Source organism: Psammomys obesus, unplaced genomic scaffold (genome assembly GCF_907164565.1).
Source record: "Psammomys obesus unplaced genomic scaffold, mPsaObe1.curated_primary_1811, whole genome shotgun sequence".
NCBI classification, from domain to species: Eukaryota; Metazoa; Chordata; class Mammalia; order Rodentia; family Muridae; genus Psammomys; species Psammomys obesus.
Genome location: NW_026594014.1, coordinates 529,946 through 547,200, shown reverse-complemented (window position 1 = coordinate 547,200; position 17,255 = coordinate 529,946). Strand labels below are relative to the sequence as shown.

Sequence of the window (17,255 nt, the reverse complement as noted above, 5' to 3'; positions counted from 1 at the left end):
TGCTCCTCTGAGCTGGGCTCAGGGGCCAGAGTGCTCCTCTGGCTGGGCTCAGGGGCCAGAGTGCTCCTCTGAGCTGGGCTCAGGGGCCAGAGTGCTCCTCTGGCTGGGCTCAGTAAATGGAGTGTTCCTCTTGCATGCACGAAGCCCTGGGCTCCAGCCCCAGCACCACAGGAAACTGGCGGCCATCCCAGAACTGGGAAGGCGGGGGCAGGAGGATCAGGGTCAGCTTAAGCTTCGTAAGTTGGTTCAAGGCCAACCTCAGCTGTATAGAGGCTAGGGAGACCCCGCGTAAGCATAGAACAAACCTCTTTGAGGTAGGCCCTCGCATCTCCCCGGGGCTCTCTTGGCGTCCCTAATCAAATCCCTGACTGCCCTGTCACGCAGGCTCTTTGGTGCTAGTTAGAAGGTGGTCTAAGCCTCTCTCTAGAGACAAAGCCAAATGTGCGCCCACACCGGAGAGGGACTCACCGAACACGAAGTTGTCCGGCCGGAAGATCTGGCCGAAGGGGCCAGAGCGGACGGAGTCCATGGTGCCAGGTTCCAGGTCAACCAGCACGGCTCTGGGCACATAATTTCCACCTGTGGGGATGGCAGATGGAGGAGGCTGGGATGAGCTCTGGGCCCAGCAGGCTGCAGGGCTCATCCTGCCTCTCCTTGCCAGCTCCCTCCCACCCCAAGAACATTTCCGCCTCTCTGGCTGCCCCACCTGTGGCCTCATTGTAGTAGACGCTGATCCTCTCCAGCTGGAGGTCGCTGTCCCCATGATAGGTCCCGGTGGGGTCAATGCCGTGCTCATCACTGATGACTTCCCAGAACTGGAGGATGGGTGGGGGACAGCAGAGTTCAGTAGATCTTCCTATGTTATGAGTGTGTGTGCGCGTGCACGCGTGTGCGTGCGTGTGCATTCACGCTGCAGCTTGTGTGGAGGTCAGAGGTCAATTTTCTGGAGGTGGTTATCTCCTTCCGGCATGTTCGTCCCGATGATCAAACTTGTGTTGCCAGGTTTGGCCGAAGCCCCAGAGGAACCGTGTCGCCTGCCCTATTGTTTACTTGAAGGGTTGAATAGCTTTTTTTTGACTTGCTGTCTTAAAAAAATTATTTATGACGGACAGCACACCTTTAATCCCAGCACTCAGGAGGCAGAAGCAGGCCGTTGGCTGAGTTCAAGGCCAGCCTGGTCTACAGAGAGAGTTGCGGGACAGCCAGGGCTACACAGAGTAACCCTGCCTTGCCACCCCCTCTTAAAGTTATTTCTTATTTTTTGGGTAGGATCCCCCAAAGCCCAGGCTAGCCTGAAATTCACTAGGTAGCCTAGGATGATACTGAACTCCGCTCTTCCTGCCTCCACCTCGCCAGCGGCTGGAGTGACAGGTGTGTACACAACACCGGAGCAAGGGTGACCCCTTGACCCCTGAGCTACAGCCCCAACCCCTTATATTTTTGACACAGGGTTTCATGTGGCCCAGGAGGCTGTTTTGGGGCTCTTGCCTCTACTTCCCAGAGTGCTAAGTGCTAAGAGTGGGTTACAGGGCCAGTCGGGAAACGCTGAGTGATGCTGTGTCTTGCACATCCTTGAAGCCATTTGCTTGCTGTCTGCTGGGAGGTGACGGGCAACCCAGAGCCACAGCAGAGCATGAGCCAGCAAGAAGGGGGAAGTTGGGGGTAGGGAGAGGCTGGGCCCCCCTGGAGCCACTCGGTGCCAGCCCAGCCGGGCAGCAGCCCTGGGAGGAGGGGTCGTGCCGCCTCGTGCCGGGCAGCCGAGGGTGACAGTGGCCCAGCTCTGAGGCCAGCTGTGGCCAAGGGACACAAGGCCGGGCCCTGCCCCCATCACCGGCCTCTTTGTTCCCAGCCTGGCTCTGCCCCGGCTCCCCTCCCCCACCACCCTGGGATGCAGAATTCCTGGGTGAGTCTTGCGGGAGCCGGGGACCCCTTTCCGCGCCCCTGCACACCCCCACCCGCTCCCCAGCCCGGCCCACCTTGGCCCCGATCTGGTTGCCGCATTGCCCGGCTTGCAGGTGCACGATCTCGCGCATGGCGGTGGCGCTGCTGGTGGCGGCTGGCGGACGGTGTGGACGGGCCGCGGTGGCTCCGGAGACTGGATGAGGTGGCTGCGGAGCTCTGACTCTGCGCCGCCGGGCTCCTCTATATCAGGGGAGCCGGCCCCGCGTCACGCCGGGTCGCCGCGTGCTCCGCCTCCTGGGCCTGCCGAGATGCTCTGATGCTCCTAGTGAAGGATGGAGGGATGGAGGGAAGATGAAGGGAGGGGCCTGGAGACGCAGGAACCTCCTCTGAGACCTCAGGGTCCCGGTGTACCCCCACTTCCAGCTTCCAGGCGCCACCAGAGGCTGCGCGGAGACGCTCCGCGGTGTAAACACCTGAGTTCCAGCCTCAGTGGCTCTGTCTGCTCCTCCCCTCTTCATTCCGCGAAGACCCCTGCTTCCTCAGAACCTTTGGAGAGGCCGGGGAAGGGCGGTGGCGCCTGGCTCCTGGCCCTCCAGAGGGAAGTTTGGTTTCAGGGTGCAGGTGTGTGTGTGTGTGTGTGTGTGTGTGTGTGTGTGTGTGTGTGTGTGTGATTCTGCTGGTTCAAGGAGGGCTCTTTTGGAACCGTCTAGTGTTTTCCTTTTGCGTTTGCGGGGGATGTGAGTGCAGGCTGGGGACTGTCTGCGGAGCTCTGGAGGGACCTAGAACTCCCTTGCTGGCTGCGGCTTGGGTCTCTTTTGAGCTGGGACACCCCTGGGAAGGCTTGGAGACTAACATTAGAGGGCTAAGACGCATAGCTGGACCCCACAGACGGACAGCACGCTGTGTTCCCTGCACCAACACGTCATTGATGCTTAATTAATTACAGGGTTTCTCCTATGTAGCCCAGGCTAGCCTGGAACTCACTGTATTGCCCAGGCACTCCTGACCTTCCTGCCTTTGGCCTCTGGAATGCTGGGATTATAAGACATCAGCAACACGCCTAGAACAACTTGGCGTGTGCATGAGTTTGTGTGAGCCAACGTGGGAGTCAGTGGGCATGGATGCACCCTAGTCTTTACTTCTGTCTTGTTTCAGACAGGGTCTTTCTTCTTGGCCGTGGACTGCCAGATCCCAGGAGTTCTGTTTTCCTTCCCACCCCCTGTAGGGTTTCTGAGATTACACATACTCCTTGCCGTGTTCCCGGCTTGGAGGGATTTGAACTCAGGTCCTCGTGCTTATGCAGCAAATGCTTTCACTCATCCAGCTATCTCCACAGCTCTCTCTCTCTCTCTCTCTGTCTGTCTCTTGCCCCTCCCCCATGCTCTCAACAGGGTTTCATGTAGTACAGGCTGGCTTTCCACTCAGTAAGTAGCCAAGGCTGTCCTTGAACTCATGATCCTTCCGCCTCCACCTCCTGAGCTGTCGGGTGTGCATCACCAAGTCCTGGGTTTATAGGACCTCGGGGCTAGGACTCAGGGAAAGTGCTCCAGCTCCACCGCCGCGCGCACGCTGTTTGTCCCTCATTGCAATTATGAGGTTGACAACTGGCTCCCTCGTTCCCTCTCTTTCTCCTCCTCTCTCCCTTCCTACCTTTCTCTCTTAGTCAGATTGCTTTCTCCCAGATCCACCCCCACCTCCCCAACCCTCCCGACTTCAAGCCTTCCTGTTTAGTTTGTTAGTTATTGATTTTTCTGTGCATGGGTTGTTTTGCCTGCAGGTATGTCTGTGCATTGCACGCGTGCCGCAGCGGCAGAGGCCAGAGAGGACATCAGATCCCCCGGGACTGGAGTTACAGACAGCTGCGGGCTGCCGAGTGGGTGCTGGAGATTGAATCTGGGTCCTCTGGATGGCTTAGTAGGGAGAGGTATGGCTCTGTCGATTGTGGACAGCCAGTCTTGTGCAGGCTGCCGAAGCCGCTGTGTGTTCATGGTTGCAGGACGGTTGGGCCGCCCAGAAGATGCCACTGTGGCCCTGTTAATCGTCTCCCCTCTTCCTCCATCTTCCCCATTCCGGAGCTGTTTAGGCCTGAGCACAGTCATTCCTCATCCTCAGCACTTTGAGCATCCGGGAGCTTCTGCACTCACCGTTCACGGCGCAGAGAATCTCCTGGGCTCAAGATAAGGAGCAGCACTTGTCTCAGGGTATAAACAAGCTTTTAGAAGTCAGCTAACTTCGAAGAACAACAGTTACACTCAATGATACTCAATAATACCCCCCCTCCAGCCTATGACCTCCCCAGCTGTGAGTTTCTAAACAGCTTGAAATTAAAATCCTGAAAATATGAGGCAGTAGAACTCCTGCCTAGAACCCTCAGTGAGGGGCTGGGGGCGTGGCTCAGTGGTAGAGCCCCGCTTAGAACATGCCTCTTAGTTCCATCTCCCGTACTGCAAAAAAGAAAAAAAAAAAAAAAAGATATTTACATTACATCCAATGCCCACATCTTTTTCCAAGTGCGTTATGGGAATCTGTTCAGGTTTTAAAGCAAGGAATGCTTGGCGGTGCTGGCTCACGCCAGTTGGAGTTGGGAAATGGAGGCTCAAGGAGGGCGGGGCGCCTTGCTACAGTGTGGCAACAGGGTTGCTGCTGGAAATAGGCCATGAACCGGAACACCCCAAGCCCGGGCTCTCATCCCTGGAGAACTGCTACTTTGTTGCTTAGTATTAGTCAAAACAAAACAAACTGGTGTCCAAATGGCTCACTTTTCAAGAATATAATGTTGCCAGGGTCCAACACTATCACAAAACCCCCAGCTGGGGCCTCTGCCTCCGCCTGTCACGTCTGTCCCCACGTGCTGGCTGCTGGTTGCGGGAGAGCGGCTGACTCAGCCCTGAAGCTGTGCCTCCTTGTAAGGGGCCGGGTTCTGTGCTGTGAGGTGTGGCTGCACCCGAGCACCGCTCCTCACATCCCCAGAGCTTTCTGCCAGTTCCTCACCCGGATCTTAGGCCACGACACAGCTAGGTCTCCTTTCTCTTGTCTTCCTGGCACCCTGTCTAGTGTGTGGCCCTGGCTTGGTTTGAGTCCTCTGCAGCTGTGGGGATGGGAGACGGAGGGTTCTGGACATGACCGTTGTGGGGGATGTGGGCAGGGATTCTAAGTCTAACCCAAACTGTGCCATTACTGTGGAGTGTGTGTGTGTGTGGGGGGGGGATGGTGGTGGGGCCGGGTAGGAATGTTTGCCAGGGCCATTCCATTTTTTGTGAAATTGTGACAGTCCTGACACAGTAACATAGTAATTTGGTTTCCCAGCTCCAGTGACTTCTTGTTCTAGATCGCTGCCCTTTTCACCCGTAGCTGATTCAGACAGCTGGAAGGCCAGCTCTGGCTCGCCCCCACAGGCTGCTCCTCAGTCCTGTGACTTAGAACCTCCACCTCCAAACTGGAAAGAGGGACCAGACGCTGCCATCCGGGCCCGATCTCTCCTCAGAGCCCACACTGTACTGTTGTCTGTCGTTGGGGTTAATAACTCTTAATCAGTCTCTCACCTAGAAAGAACAACCCACCCTCGAACTCTGGCCTAGTTTTAATTCTGCTGCTGCAAGAAAGTACTCTGCCCAAAACACTACTTATGGGAGAATGGGGCTTTTTTTTTTTTTTTTTTTTTGGCTTACAATTCCAGGTTATAGTTCAACGGTTGTGGAGAAGTCAAGATAGGAGCTGGTCATGTGGCATCCACAGTCACAAGCAGAGAAATGAGTGCCTTCGTGCTCATCTGCTTCTGTGCTCATGCTCAGCTGACTCCTACCTACACAGTGGGCAGGGTTGTCCCGCATCAGCTGAGGTAAGACTCCCCATAGCCAGTCCCCTAGCCCAACCTAAACAGACAGTCCCTTATTGAGACTTTCTTCCCTGGTGATTCTAGATTGCATCATCAAATTGACAATGAGTCATAATCTTCACAGACCCCGAACCAAAAGGACATGGAGTAACCTCTGGCCCGGCTCAGGGGTGTCTGGAGTAGAAGGATCCCCTGAAATGAGGACGGAGTTGGCACTGAGCTGTGTCTGCCTCCTCAGTTCCTTCCTGCAACACCAGCTAGATGCATCCAATCCCAGTGATTCCACCGTTCTTGCAATGGGAGGAGGTGGCTCTAGTGGACACACGGCCAATGGTGGGGCCACAGGTGGCTCATAGACAAGGAGGGGCTGGCCAAGTCACTAAAGATGACAGCGCTGCTCTTCACAGACCAGGGCAGACCAGGATTTCACGGATCTTCACCCTGGGCAGTGAGCACAGTTACAGGCACGGGAGGAGGGTCACGTCTCCCAGGCAGATCTTCATGGACTCTGTGTGGGATGCAGAAGGCAAGATTACCCCCAGGCAGAGATAACCTAGAACCCCTAGAACCCCTGCACAGATGTAGCCCGTGGTAGCTCAGTCTCCAAGTGGGTTCCCTAGTAATGGGAACAGGGCCTGTCTCTGACATAAACTGATTGGCCTGCTCTTTGATCTCCTCCCCCTGAGGGGGGAGCATCGTTACCAGGCCACAGAGGAAGACAATGCAGCCAGTCCTGATGAAACCTGATAAACTGGGGTCAGATGGAAGCGGAGGAGGACTTCCCCTATCAGTGGGCTTAGAGAGGAGCAGGGAGGAGATGAGGGAGGGAGGGTGGGGTTGGGAGGGAGTTAGGGAGGGGGCTACAGCAGGATACAAAGTGAATAAACTGTAATTTATAAAAATATAAATACATTTTTAAAAAGTGAAAAAAAAAACATCTAAAAAAAACCAATCACCTCCGGGGTCAAGGAGACCACGGAGATGACCAGCTTTCTGTGTCAGACAGCTTGCTCCTCCCTTCTTACGGACAAGGAGTAGAGTTTTCAGGCAAACCGGACAGAAGCCCCAACACTGAATAAACTGAATTGGCCACATACACCTGTCAACCCACTCAGAAGGTGGAGAATCAGGAGTTCAGGTCACCCTCAGCTACATGGTGGATGTGAGGAGAACCCTGTCCTTAAAAAGAGCTTGCTGGGCATAGGGGCAAAAGCTTTTAATTCTAGATCTTGGGAGGCAGAGGCAGGCAGATCTCTTAGTTCAAGGCCAGGCTGGTCTACTTGGACATTTCTAGGCTAACCAAGGAGACAAAGTGAGACCCTATCTCCTCCTCCCCTCCCCAAAGTTCTGCATGCATGTTCTGGTACAGATATGTTTGTGCCTCAATCTGTTTACAACAGTGTGGTATTGGTGTGAAAGCTGTTTGTGAGCAGGAGGTGGGGCCTGTCACCTCCTGACATCACCAAAGAGCTGTGCAGGGTGGGCATGATGTCAAACAGGTGCCAGCTCTCTGTGAGGGTGAGCCACAAAGGACTCCTTAGGTCTCTCCTTCCTCTCTGGAGTCAGCTTGCCATCTTCCTCTTCCCCCTTCCCTCTCCTCCCTTCTTTTCAAATATCCAGTGCTGGCCTTGAACTCCTGACCCTCCTGCCCTTACTTCCTGTTTTCTGGGATGATAGAGAGGCTACACTCAGTTTTGTGCCATGCTCAGGACAGAACTTTCATACCAGCGAGGCAGGCCCTCGACCAACTGAGCCACGTCCCCAGCCCCTTCAGTGTACCACTCACTGCAGCCTGGTAGAGCCAGGAAGCTTGAGCCAGCACCCCATAGCACCCCATAGTACCCGACTCCCTTCCTTGGCCTTAGGGGGAAGGGAACAGATAAAGATGCTGTCCCAGCCTTTGTATAAGGGGACTTTCTTGGACTGCCAGCTCCTGACTAGTGACACAGAGACATCTTATTAATTATGATGTTGAGTTTGGGGTGGAAGCTGAGAAAACTCACTTCAGAGGCAGACGCTTAACATGCAAGCTTTATTTTCTGTGCACACAGAGAGGTGGCCAGTTCAGGATCTGAACCTCATCCATGAAGGGAGATTGTACATTAAAAAAAAAAAAAGGGTGAACAGGAGTGGGGTGGGCTGTTATACTGACCAATTGTATTTTGATACAAGGAGTTGAACAAGGAAGTAATGGATGACTGGGCCTTTCCAGGTCACCTGGCTTCAGGATCCTCGACTCAGCTTTTTGCAGGCACATCCTCCCTTACACTGTGGTCTGGATGATAGAACAAAGGAGTGAGCAAGCTTTAAGTCAAGGCAGGCAACCTGTGTGACTTAGTTTAATAACGGATACAGCAACTTCCATTCTTACATCCTTTCCTGATTAACAGACAAACATGAAACACCTGAAGAAGCAGGATAGCGGTTGGGTTCCAGGGCCTGGGGCTATGAATTCAGTTTTGACCCTACCAGCAAGATGGAACTTGTTCCTGAGATGGCTGGACCCAGAAAAACGGTCTCTCAACAATGCAAGGTTGGCCGTTGCTTAGGCTGTTCCAAACCAGCTCTTCTGACTTAAGTTAGCCCAGGTATGTTAACCTACATTCTGACACATGGCTCGGTCCCTCTCAGTCCCTTGGTCCCAGCACCTGTTTCTTCCTCCGTTCTCAGTGTTGAGTCCCCTGCCTGAGATTCTTTCCCAGAGTTCCTATCTCTCCTCGAAGTCCACCTTTCCACTCCTGCCTCAGCTGTTGGTCCTTCAGATCTTTATTAAAGCAATCATGGGCTGAAAAGAGTTGTTTACAAACTACTGTGCCTCCGTAAGAACAGCAATGCCGAGCTGGAGCCTGTCGTCAGAAACCAGCATCTGACTAGTACGAAGACAACCTTATCACAATGCACCAAGAGACCAACCCAACCCTCTGCTCCTCAAGAAGGGTGCTCTGCTCTCCAGCCGTGTCCCCTATGGAGTGTGGCTGTACGGGGGGTAGTGGTGGCATGTGGCCATTGTATTAGTCACCCGTCTAGTCACGAGACCTGACAAAGCAGCCTAAGAAGAAAAGGATTTCTCTTGTCACAGTTCAAAGGTCTAGTCCATCGTGTTTTTCTTTTATTCAGTCGTTGACCACACATGCCTGGGCAGGCTTTCCAGTAACGTAGCCAGATAGTGAGCGCGTCCACAGGCACAAACAAATGAACAAACAAACAAACAAACAAGCAATCTTAGCCGGGTGTAGTGGAGCACAGCTTTGATCCCAGCACTGGGGAGGCAGAGGCAGCAGAGCCTTGTGAGTTTGAGGCCAGCCTGGTCTACAGAGCTAGTTCCAGGACAGCCGGGGCTACCTAGTGAGACCTTGTCTCAAAACAACCAAGGGGGCTGGAGAGATGGTTAGGCAGTTAAGAGCACTTGTTTTAGCAGAGGACTGGGGTTCGGTTTACCATACCCACATGGTGGCTGATGGCTGCCTGAACCCAGTTCCAGGAAATCTCTTACACTCTTCTGGCTTCCACTGGCACTTTACACAAGTGAGCACAGACACATATGCAGGGAAAACACTCAAATGAATAAATAGTTAAAAATCACAACTCAAAAAAGAAAGAAAAACAGAAACAATTACATCCAGGCTCAGTTCTGTGAGCCAATGATTTTATTAGAGTTTCTTCTTCTTCTTCTTCTTCTTCTTCTTCTTCTTCTTCTCTCTCTCTCTCTCTCTCTCTCTCTCTCTCTCCTTTTCTGAGACAGGGCTTCTCTGTGTGGCCTTGGCTGTCCTGGACTCACTCTGTAGACCAGGCTGGCCTCAAACTCAGAGATCCACCTGCTTCTGCCTCCCAGAGTGCTGGGATTACAGGCATGTGGCATTTCACCCTGCAGGATTTCTTAATGAATGTCCTTTTTAGGATTACTTTTTCTGTGATGAAATACCATGATCAAAGCAAGTTGGGGAGGAAAAGGTTTATTTATACTTCTGTATCATTGTTTGTCATCTAAGGACCTTAAGACAGAAACCCAAACGGGGCAGGAGCCTGGAGGCAGGGGCTGATGCAGAGGCTGGGAGGGTGCTGCTCACTGGCTTGCTCCCCATGGCTCAGTCTGATTTCTTATAGAACCCAGGACCACTAGCCCCGGGGGGGGGGGGTGGCACGGTTCCCACTGGGCTTCCCCACCAATCACTGATTAAGAAAACGCCCTTCAGGCTTGCTCGCAGTTAGATGTTAAGGAGGCATTCCCTCCTTTGTGGGTGACTCCAGCTTGTGTCAAGTTAAGAAGGCCTTTAAGGCAGGTGACTCAGACAGCGTTAACTGCCTCTATCAGACTGGCCAGGGTCGGGGGGGGGGGGGGGGGGGGGCCTGTGAGGCATTTTCTTGACTGCTGTTGATGGGGAGGGTTCAGCCCACTGTGAACGGTGACATCCCCGGCAGGTGGTCCAGGCTGAGCGCCAGGGGGTGGTGGGCGTGTTTTCATTCCCTTAGTGGTCTCTGCTTCAGTTCCCAGACTATGTCCAGTTCATCGCTAGGTGGTGGACCGCGAGTCCTTCCCAAGTTGACTTTTGGCTGAACAGGCCAGGTCAGATCTGCAGCACACACAGAACAGGTGCACACCTGCCGATCGTGGTGGGCTGGAAGTACACGTGGGCGGGGCCTCCCTTTCTCCCATGGACACTCGCAGGCACTGGTTGAGCAGCTGGGACGGGGAGAATGATGGCGATGTGGGATGGTGCTGGTGGAGAGGCTGCTGAAGCCTAGGTAGAATGACCTGAAGAAACCACGAAGGGGGCGGGACAGGGGAACTGAACAGGGTCTGCCTGGGCCGCCAGTGGGGGACGTGTGTGGGGGGGTGCTGAGAGGGGAATGACGTCAGAAGTAGGAATTGGGAACCTCCAGGGAGCGCGGCGCTGGGGAAGTGGGCGGGGCGTAGAGAGAATGACAGCGCTGGTGAGAGGAGCTAACAGGCCCCGAGACTGAAAGGTAGTGGCGGGGAGGACGGTAGAGAAGGGGTCAACGGAATGGGCAGGGCCCGGGAGACTGCCATGTGGGAAGTGGGAGAGACCTAGGGAGAACGGCGGGGAGAAGGGTCTGGCTCGGAAACCACAGCCCACTCTAAAGCGTCCTCCGTGGGCTCTGGCTGACACTGGCGCCGCGCTGATCTGCCTCTCTCCACCTACAACCTCCTCACTGACTGCAGCCCGCGGCCATTCAGGCGTCTCGGGGTCTGGTCCTTGGCCTGGCGGTCCTCCTGGCTCTCAGGTTCTCGCCTCACGTCCTTCCAGGGCTCGGCAAAGATGCTGGGCCGACCCTCCCCTGCACCTCGTGCAGCCCTGGGGCCAGGCTGCTGTCCACAAGGGGGCGCCCGCACCCCGCGCTGGGCTGCAAGGCTAAGCAAGGAGGGAATTCACAGCCTCGGCGGCCTGGAGTATGGTTTGTTGTCGCCGTGGTTGGTTTGGTTTTGCCTTTAACTCATTTTATTTTATTTTATCTTATTTCATTTTATGTTCAGTGGTGTTTTGTCTGCGTGTATGTCTGTGTGAGGGTGTCAGAAGCCCCGGACTGGAGTTACAGACAGGTGTGAGCTGCCCGGTGGGTCCTGGGAATCGAACTCACGTGCTCTGGAAGAGCAGTCAGTGCTCTTAACTGATGAGCCGTCTCCCCAGCCCCTTATTGTTATATATGTATATTTAAAGAGAGGATCTCTCACTGGTCTGTGGGCACAGCTATTTGTCTACAATGGCTTGCCAGTGGGTTCCTCCTGTGTACAACTTCCCAGAGCTAAAGACCACAAGCATTTGCTAGGCCCTCCTCTCTCTCCCAAACAAAAAAAGGAGTTCTAGGGCTCAAACACGGCCCCTCATGCTTATGTGGCGAGCATTACTGGCTGAGTTATATAATGACCCCAGCATTAAAAAAGGTTTCCTTTTGTTTATGTTTCTGAGGGTGAGTGCAGTGCCTGTGGGGGCCAGAAGGGGGCGTCAGATCCCATTGGATCGGAAATTGCAGGCGGTTGTGAGCCACGTGAGCGCTGGGGCCTTCACCCTGCTTCTCCGAAAGAGCAGGTAATGGGAGACGATGGCTCTTCTTTTCTTTTCTTCTTTCCTCGTTCTCCCCTCTCTTTCTTTCCTGCGAGACAGGGTTTATCTCTGTAGCCTAGGCTAGCCTGAAACTCTACATAGTCAGGCTGGCCTCAAACTTGGGACCATGACCTACCCTAGGTTCCCAATGCTCAGCGATAGAGATGAGCCACCATACCTTGCCTGTTTTATTCTCAGTGTGTTTGACAATTTCACTATCTCTCTCTCTGTGTGTGTGTGCGTGTGTGGTGTGTGCAGGTGTGTATGACTAGGGTGTATTTGTGGTTGCTCTGAGTGTCTGTTCTGTGTCCTGACTGTGGGTGTCATTTGTGTTTTTTTGTGGCTAACTGGGCTGTTCAATGGCTGCTTCCCCTGGCGGCGTTTGGGGAGTCCCTTCTAGGCGGTGGCTAGGCTGGGATTCCCTTTCTACCCAGCTTGGCTGATTTCCCATCACTGAGCTAGCTCTGGCCCAGCCTACCCAGCCCCGACTCATCTTTCTGAGGGAAGCACCTAGTGTTGATGCTAAATTTTCCTTTCTTTTAGACGACTGACTGCGGCCACCTTTTTCTTTATTAGTGGGGACCTAGTTGACCACAGTTTGTTAACTGTTAGAAGGAAGGAGGAGGAGGAGGCAGGGAGGAGGAGGAACCCAAACAAAACTTTGTATGGAAATGCAAGCTCGTGGCACACCACATCCTCCTGTCAGCAGATCTCCTCCTGTCAGGGAGGAGGCAATGCAGACTCCTCTCTGCTCCAAGACAGAGCCGCATGGCCCGGGCCATCCTGTGCTGTCTTTCCTCTGGTCAGCCCGGAAGATCCTGTCACGGTGATTCAAAGATGAACTAACTGTGATGAGCTAACTGTCTTTGCTGTCGTGTGACTGGTGATCTCACCGATGTTAATCCGGCCAATTCCCTTTTGAAGACTGGAGAGATCATTTCCATTCTATGCACTTTTTTCTGGGGGGGGGTGTTGGTTGAGGGGCCTCCTGTAACCCAGGCTGGCCTCCAACTAGACATGTAACCGAGGATGATCTTGAACTCCTGATCCTCCTACCTCCACCTCCAGAGTTCTGGCTCTGTGTAGTTAGTTCCCTTCAAACACCCTCACAGGTCTTCCTGCCCAAAGGCAGGAACCGTGTCTTGGATCTCAGTGGCTCAGTGTGGTCCATGTGTAGTCACAGAAACGTGCTGGCTGTCCGTGGCAAGGACGGCTTCACTTACTGAGCGCCTGCTGCATAGCCTGCAGCATTCTGGCTCCCTCCCAGGGGGCATCTTGCTTTTTCAGATAGTCACTGGTGTTCATTTCACTCCACAGATGGGGAAACTGAGGCACCATGAGCTAAAGGGATTTTTCTCAGGAGGTGGGCATTTGGACCTATGCTGGGTAGCTCCTATGTGCCCACCGCGGGAGAGCCAGGAAAGTTGGCTTTTAAGCCTGGTGGGTGGTACGTGTCTGTAAGCTCAGCACTCTGGTGGCTCTGGGCTGATTGTAACACTCCGAGTCAACACAAAGGAGTTGACTCTCACTGAGCCTGCTGGTGGCAAGTACCCGTTACCCTCGCCACTGGGACACCAAGGCAGGAGGAAGGCACGGACCGAGGACTTGGAGGTAACTTAGGGAGACCCTATAAAATAAAATAGCTGATACTAAGTTGTGTATGGCAGTGTGCACACGACACCCAGCTTCTTAGGGACTGAGATGTGAAGATCGAAAGCCTTGCTGTAGATAGGGCTGTGAGGCAGAGTCAGGAGTAGAGCTCCTGCCTAAAATAACCAACTGAGGAGCTGGGGGTATGGCTAAGGTGCCCTCTCCCTTACCATCCCCCCAGCGAGAGGGTAACGAGTAAATATGATCAAAATAATTTATTTACAATAATGAAAATGTTCTAATGGGACCCATTGTTGCATATAGCTAACATGTATTCATAAATAGGAAAGACAAGCCAAACATGACAGTTCTCCTTTGCTGAGAATGGATTGGTTGCTCAGCACTGCCCTCACCCACCTCCTCACCACTGAGAGGTTTCCTGTTGTCTCCCCCACATTTCTGTGGTGCTGGGACAGGACCCAGGTGAGTGCCACTGAGCCAGAGCTCAGAGCCTGCCAACAAGCGCAGGGACTGAGGGAAATGTATTCAACCTGACAAGCACCACAGCTCATCCAGGTCACAAGACCCATGCTGCTCACCACAGCAGGTTCCGGAGCTGCACCTGCTTCACCCACAGTCCCGCAGAACCAGCACCAGATCTGAGCTCTCCTCTGTATACCTTTTCCCCCTCTTTACACTCTTACACCTACCCACCCACCCATTCATCCATCCACCCATCTGTCCATTGTCCATCCATCTATCCATCTACCTACCTACCCACCCATCCACCCATTCACCCATCCATCCACGCAACCATCCATCCACCTGTCCATCCAGCATCTATCTGTCCATCCATCCACCCGTCAGTCCATCTACCCATCTGTCCATCCATTTATCCACCTACCGACACATTCACTCACTCATCTCTGCTCCTCTCTTCCTTTCCTCTTTCCCATCCTCCTTTCATTCCTTCTACCCATAAACATCTAGGAGATCCCCCTTGCTCCATGTGTGAGAGTCCTGGGATACAGCGGACAGAGGCGCTGCTGAGGAGGCCACACACCAGCGGTGGGAGGCAAAAAAAGGAGTTAATAAACAGAGGCAGTCAAGGAGGGTGGCAGAGATGAGCAGCAAAGATTCCTGTGGAGCCAAGAGCGGCAAACGACACTTGTCATCCTGCACACGCTCTTGGGAGGCTGAGAAAGTGTGGTCAGGGCAGCGCAGCAAGCCTGTGTCAAAAGAAAAGAAAAATGAAGAGCTCAGTGTGTGGTTTATCATGGGATTGTGAGGGTGGGGTTCTGTTATCTGTATTATTGCAGATCTAGATGCTGGTCATTGCCAGCTTAGGCAATACTTGGCTGTGGGCTGTGGCTTTTAATTGTAAACAGATTGACCCAGGGTCTGGCAGCCTGGCTGCTGCTGCTCATTAGGAGGTGCTGAGATATTAAATATTTCTTCTTAGCAGCCAGGAGCAGGGGCTGGGCTGCAGGGGTATGTGTGTGTGGGATTCAAGTCCAGTATTTGGGGGCTAGGGGTGTGGCTCATTTGGTACCTGCTCTGTGTCCTTGAAGCCCTGGGTTCCATGCCCAGGGGCTCACACACCAGGCGTGGTGGCACAGATCTGCTACCAACACTGTGGAGGTGGAAGCAGGAGGATTACAAGTTTATCCTTGACTATACATATAGGCAGTTTCAGGCCAGCCTTGGCTACATGAGATTCTGTTCAAAAAAAAATTAATTTTAATATTGAAATTTTCCTTTTTTGAGGGGTGGGTGGTGGGGAGGCCTTACTAGTAACTCTGGCTGGTCCACTCTCATTACGTAGTCCAGGCTGGCCTTAAACTCACGGAACTCTGTTTGCCCCTCCCTCCTGAGTGCCACACATACTTTCTACAGGAAGTTTTGTCTTTGAGACAGTGTCTCTCTAGGTAGCTCAGGGTGGCTTTCAATCTTCAACCTTCTAGCCTCAGCTCTCTGAAAGCTGGGCTCCCAGGTGCACGGCGCTAGGAAAGGGTTGTTCTAAGTTGTGTGAACTCTTCTGAGTGTGTGTTCTGTCTGGAAACTCCACCAATTTTCTTCCCAGGAGAATAAAGGGGCCTCCAGGCTCTGCAGGAGAGAAAGGTGAAGTGAGAAAGTTGGGTTAGTTTTAGCTGAGCCAGGCTGGTGGTTCCAATTCCTGGTGATGCGGCTGATGAGCCTGTGGGGTAGGAGCCTCAAAATTGTGGTTCAGATGTTAGAGCCAGAGCCAGAGCAATTCATCTGTCATCTTCACCCACTGCGAAGACAACTGGAGTATGAATAAGGATGAAAGGACATCTGGACTGTGTAGCAGAGCAGGAAGGGGGAGAATATTCCAGGCAGAGGGCCGACCCTGCATCCCCTTTGTGTAAGACTGACCTAGGTGTGGGATGGTTCTGAGCAGGGTGATTCCAGCAGAGAGAGGTGGCTGAAAAGCGATTGTCTGTGCGAGGGGCCAGAGCTTCCACAGATGAATCACCGCCAGGGTGGAGCCTCTGGTTTCTAGATCACCCCAATGTTTGCATCTTGTTGATGCACCCCTCCCCAACAGCTGGGTTTTTCCTGTAATTCCCCAGTGAAGCTGGTGCAGGAGCAAATGGAGGGAAGGAGTGGCCTGTGTTTCCAGAGAGGGCTCCCCACACTCATCCCACGGAGTAAGGGCCCAGCGCTCCATCCCCAGACGTGGGGCAGAGCCTGGGGCTGGGCCTCAGGTAGAGCTCTCCCCCAACACTGAAGAAACTGGGAGTGAGGATGCATGCCTGAGCCTGTATCCCAGCACTCAGGAGGGTCAGAAGTTCAAAGTCACCCTGGGCTGTCTAGTGAGTTTGAGGCAGCAAGTTGAACACAGAACAAACAACTCCCTTTCCGTTCCATAGCTATTGTTTTCTGCTGAGATAAATGGTCTGGTTTTTGTTGGTTTGGGCTAGTCAGAATTTAAAGTAAGTTTATTTACTTAAAAACCTACATTTATTTATGTGTGCATGTAGTGGTCAAAGGTCATTTGCAGAACTATTCTGTGGGTGTCAGTTCTTTCTCTTTCCACCACGCCAGCGCTGGCGGTCCTGGGGTCTGCAGGCTTAGCAGTTCTACTGTCAGCCCTGAGCCTTGTCAGCAGATCTAACCTGATGAGGAGACATCTGTCCTCCGGGTTTGCCCAGCTCCGATTACCTCTCATTTCCTCATTTGGGGACCTTCTCTGCTGTTCCTGTCTCCCCTCCACCTCAGGCAAGAACAGTGAAAGAATGGGAAATATGTCCCTGGCCTAGGGGGGGATTTCTCTACCTGGACTCTCCAGCCTTCTGCTTCTGGGGTCCTAAGAGGTCACTGACAGGAAGCCCCCAAAATGTGGGTGGGGACGGGCAGGAAAGGCCCGGGGGCTAGGGGATCCTGGGAAGGAAGAGGCTGGGTGGGTGTCCCGCAGGGCTCTTTGGTTCTGATGAGTGGGTGGGGAGTCTTGGATGGTCCCAGAGTCCTCTGCGAAAGCCCTGGACTTCGGGGAACCCTGGGGGGCGTCCAGTGATGGGGAGCTAGGGCTTGGAAGAAAAGGGGGGCAGGAGAGACAGGGAGAGAGAGAGAGACAGGTTTGAGAGTCAGAGACAGAGAAACAGAAAGGGAGAGACAGACTCGAGAGGACTGCAGGGCAGACTCGAGGCTGAGCGTGTGCCTCCTGCGCCCAAACCTCAGCACAGGAACAGGAGAAAGGCCGGTTGTGGACTCAGGAGAGGCCAGGGAGTGAGTGGACCCACCCCCCAACATCACATGCTGGCCATCAAATAAACAACTCTTTAATGTGTCAAAGTTACACACACACACACACACACACACACACACACACACACACACACACA

The 17,255-nt window shown here is 53.5% G+C and overlaps 1 protein-coding gene across 1 annotated transcript in view; it reads right to left on the bottom strand.

The window, feature by feature from the left end:
• Positions 1 to 2,230, bottom strand: part of Tubb4a (tubulin beta 4A class IVa) — a 7,235-nt gene extending 5,005 nt beyond the window's left edge. The window contains exons 1-3 of the mRNA XM_055617766.1: positions 1,977 to 2,230; positions 707 to 815; positions 469 to 579 (exon numbers count right to left, since the gene is read on the bottom strand). Coding sequence (XP_055473741.1) covers positions 469 to 579; positions 707 to 815; positions 1,977 to 2,033 — 277 coding nt within the window. The 5' untranslated portion in view covers positions 2,034 to 2,230. The remainder of the gene's footprint in view (positions 1 to 468; positions 580 to 706; positions 816 to 1,976) is intronic.
• Positions 2,231 to 17,255: the final 15,025 nt, after the last annotated feature.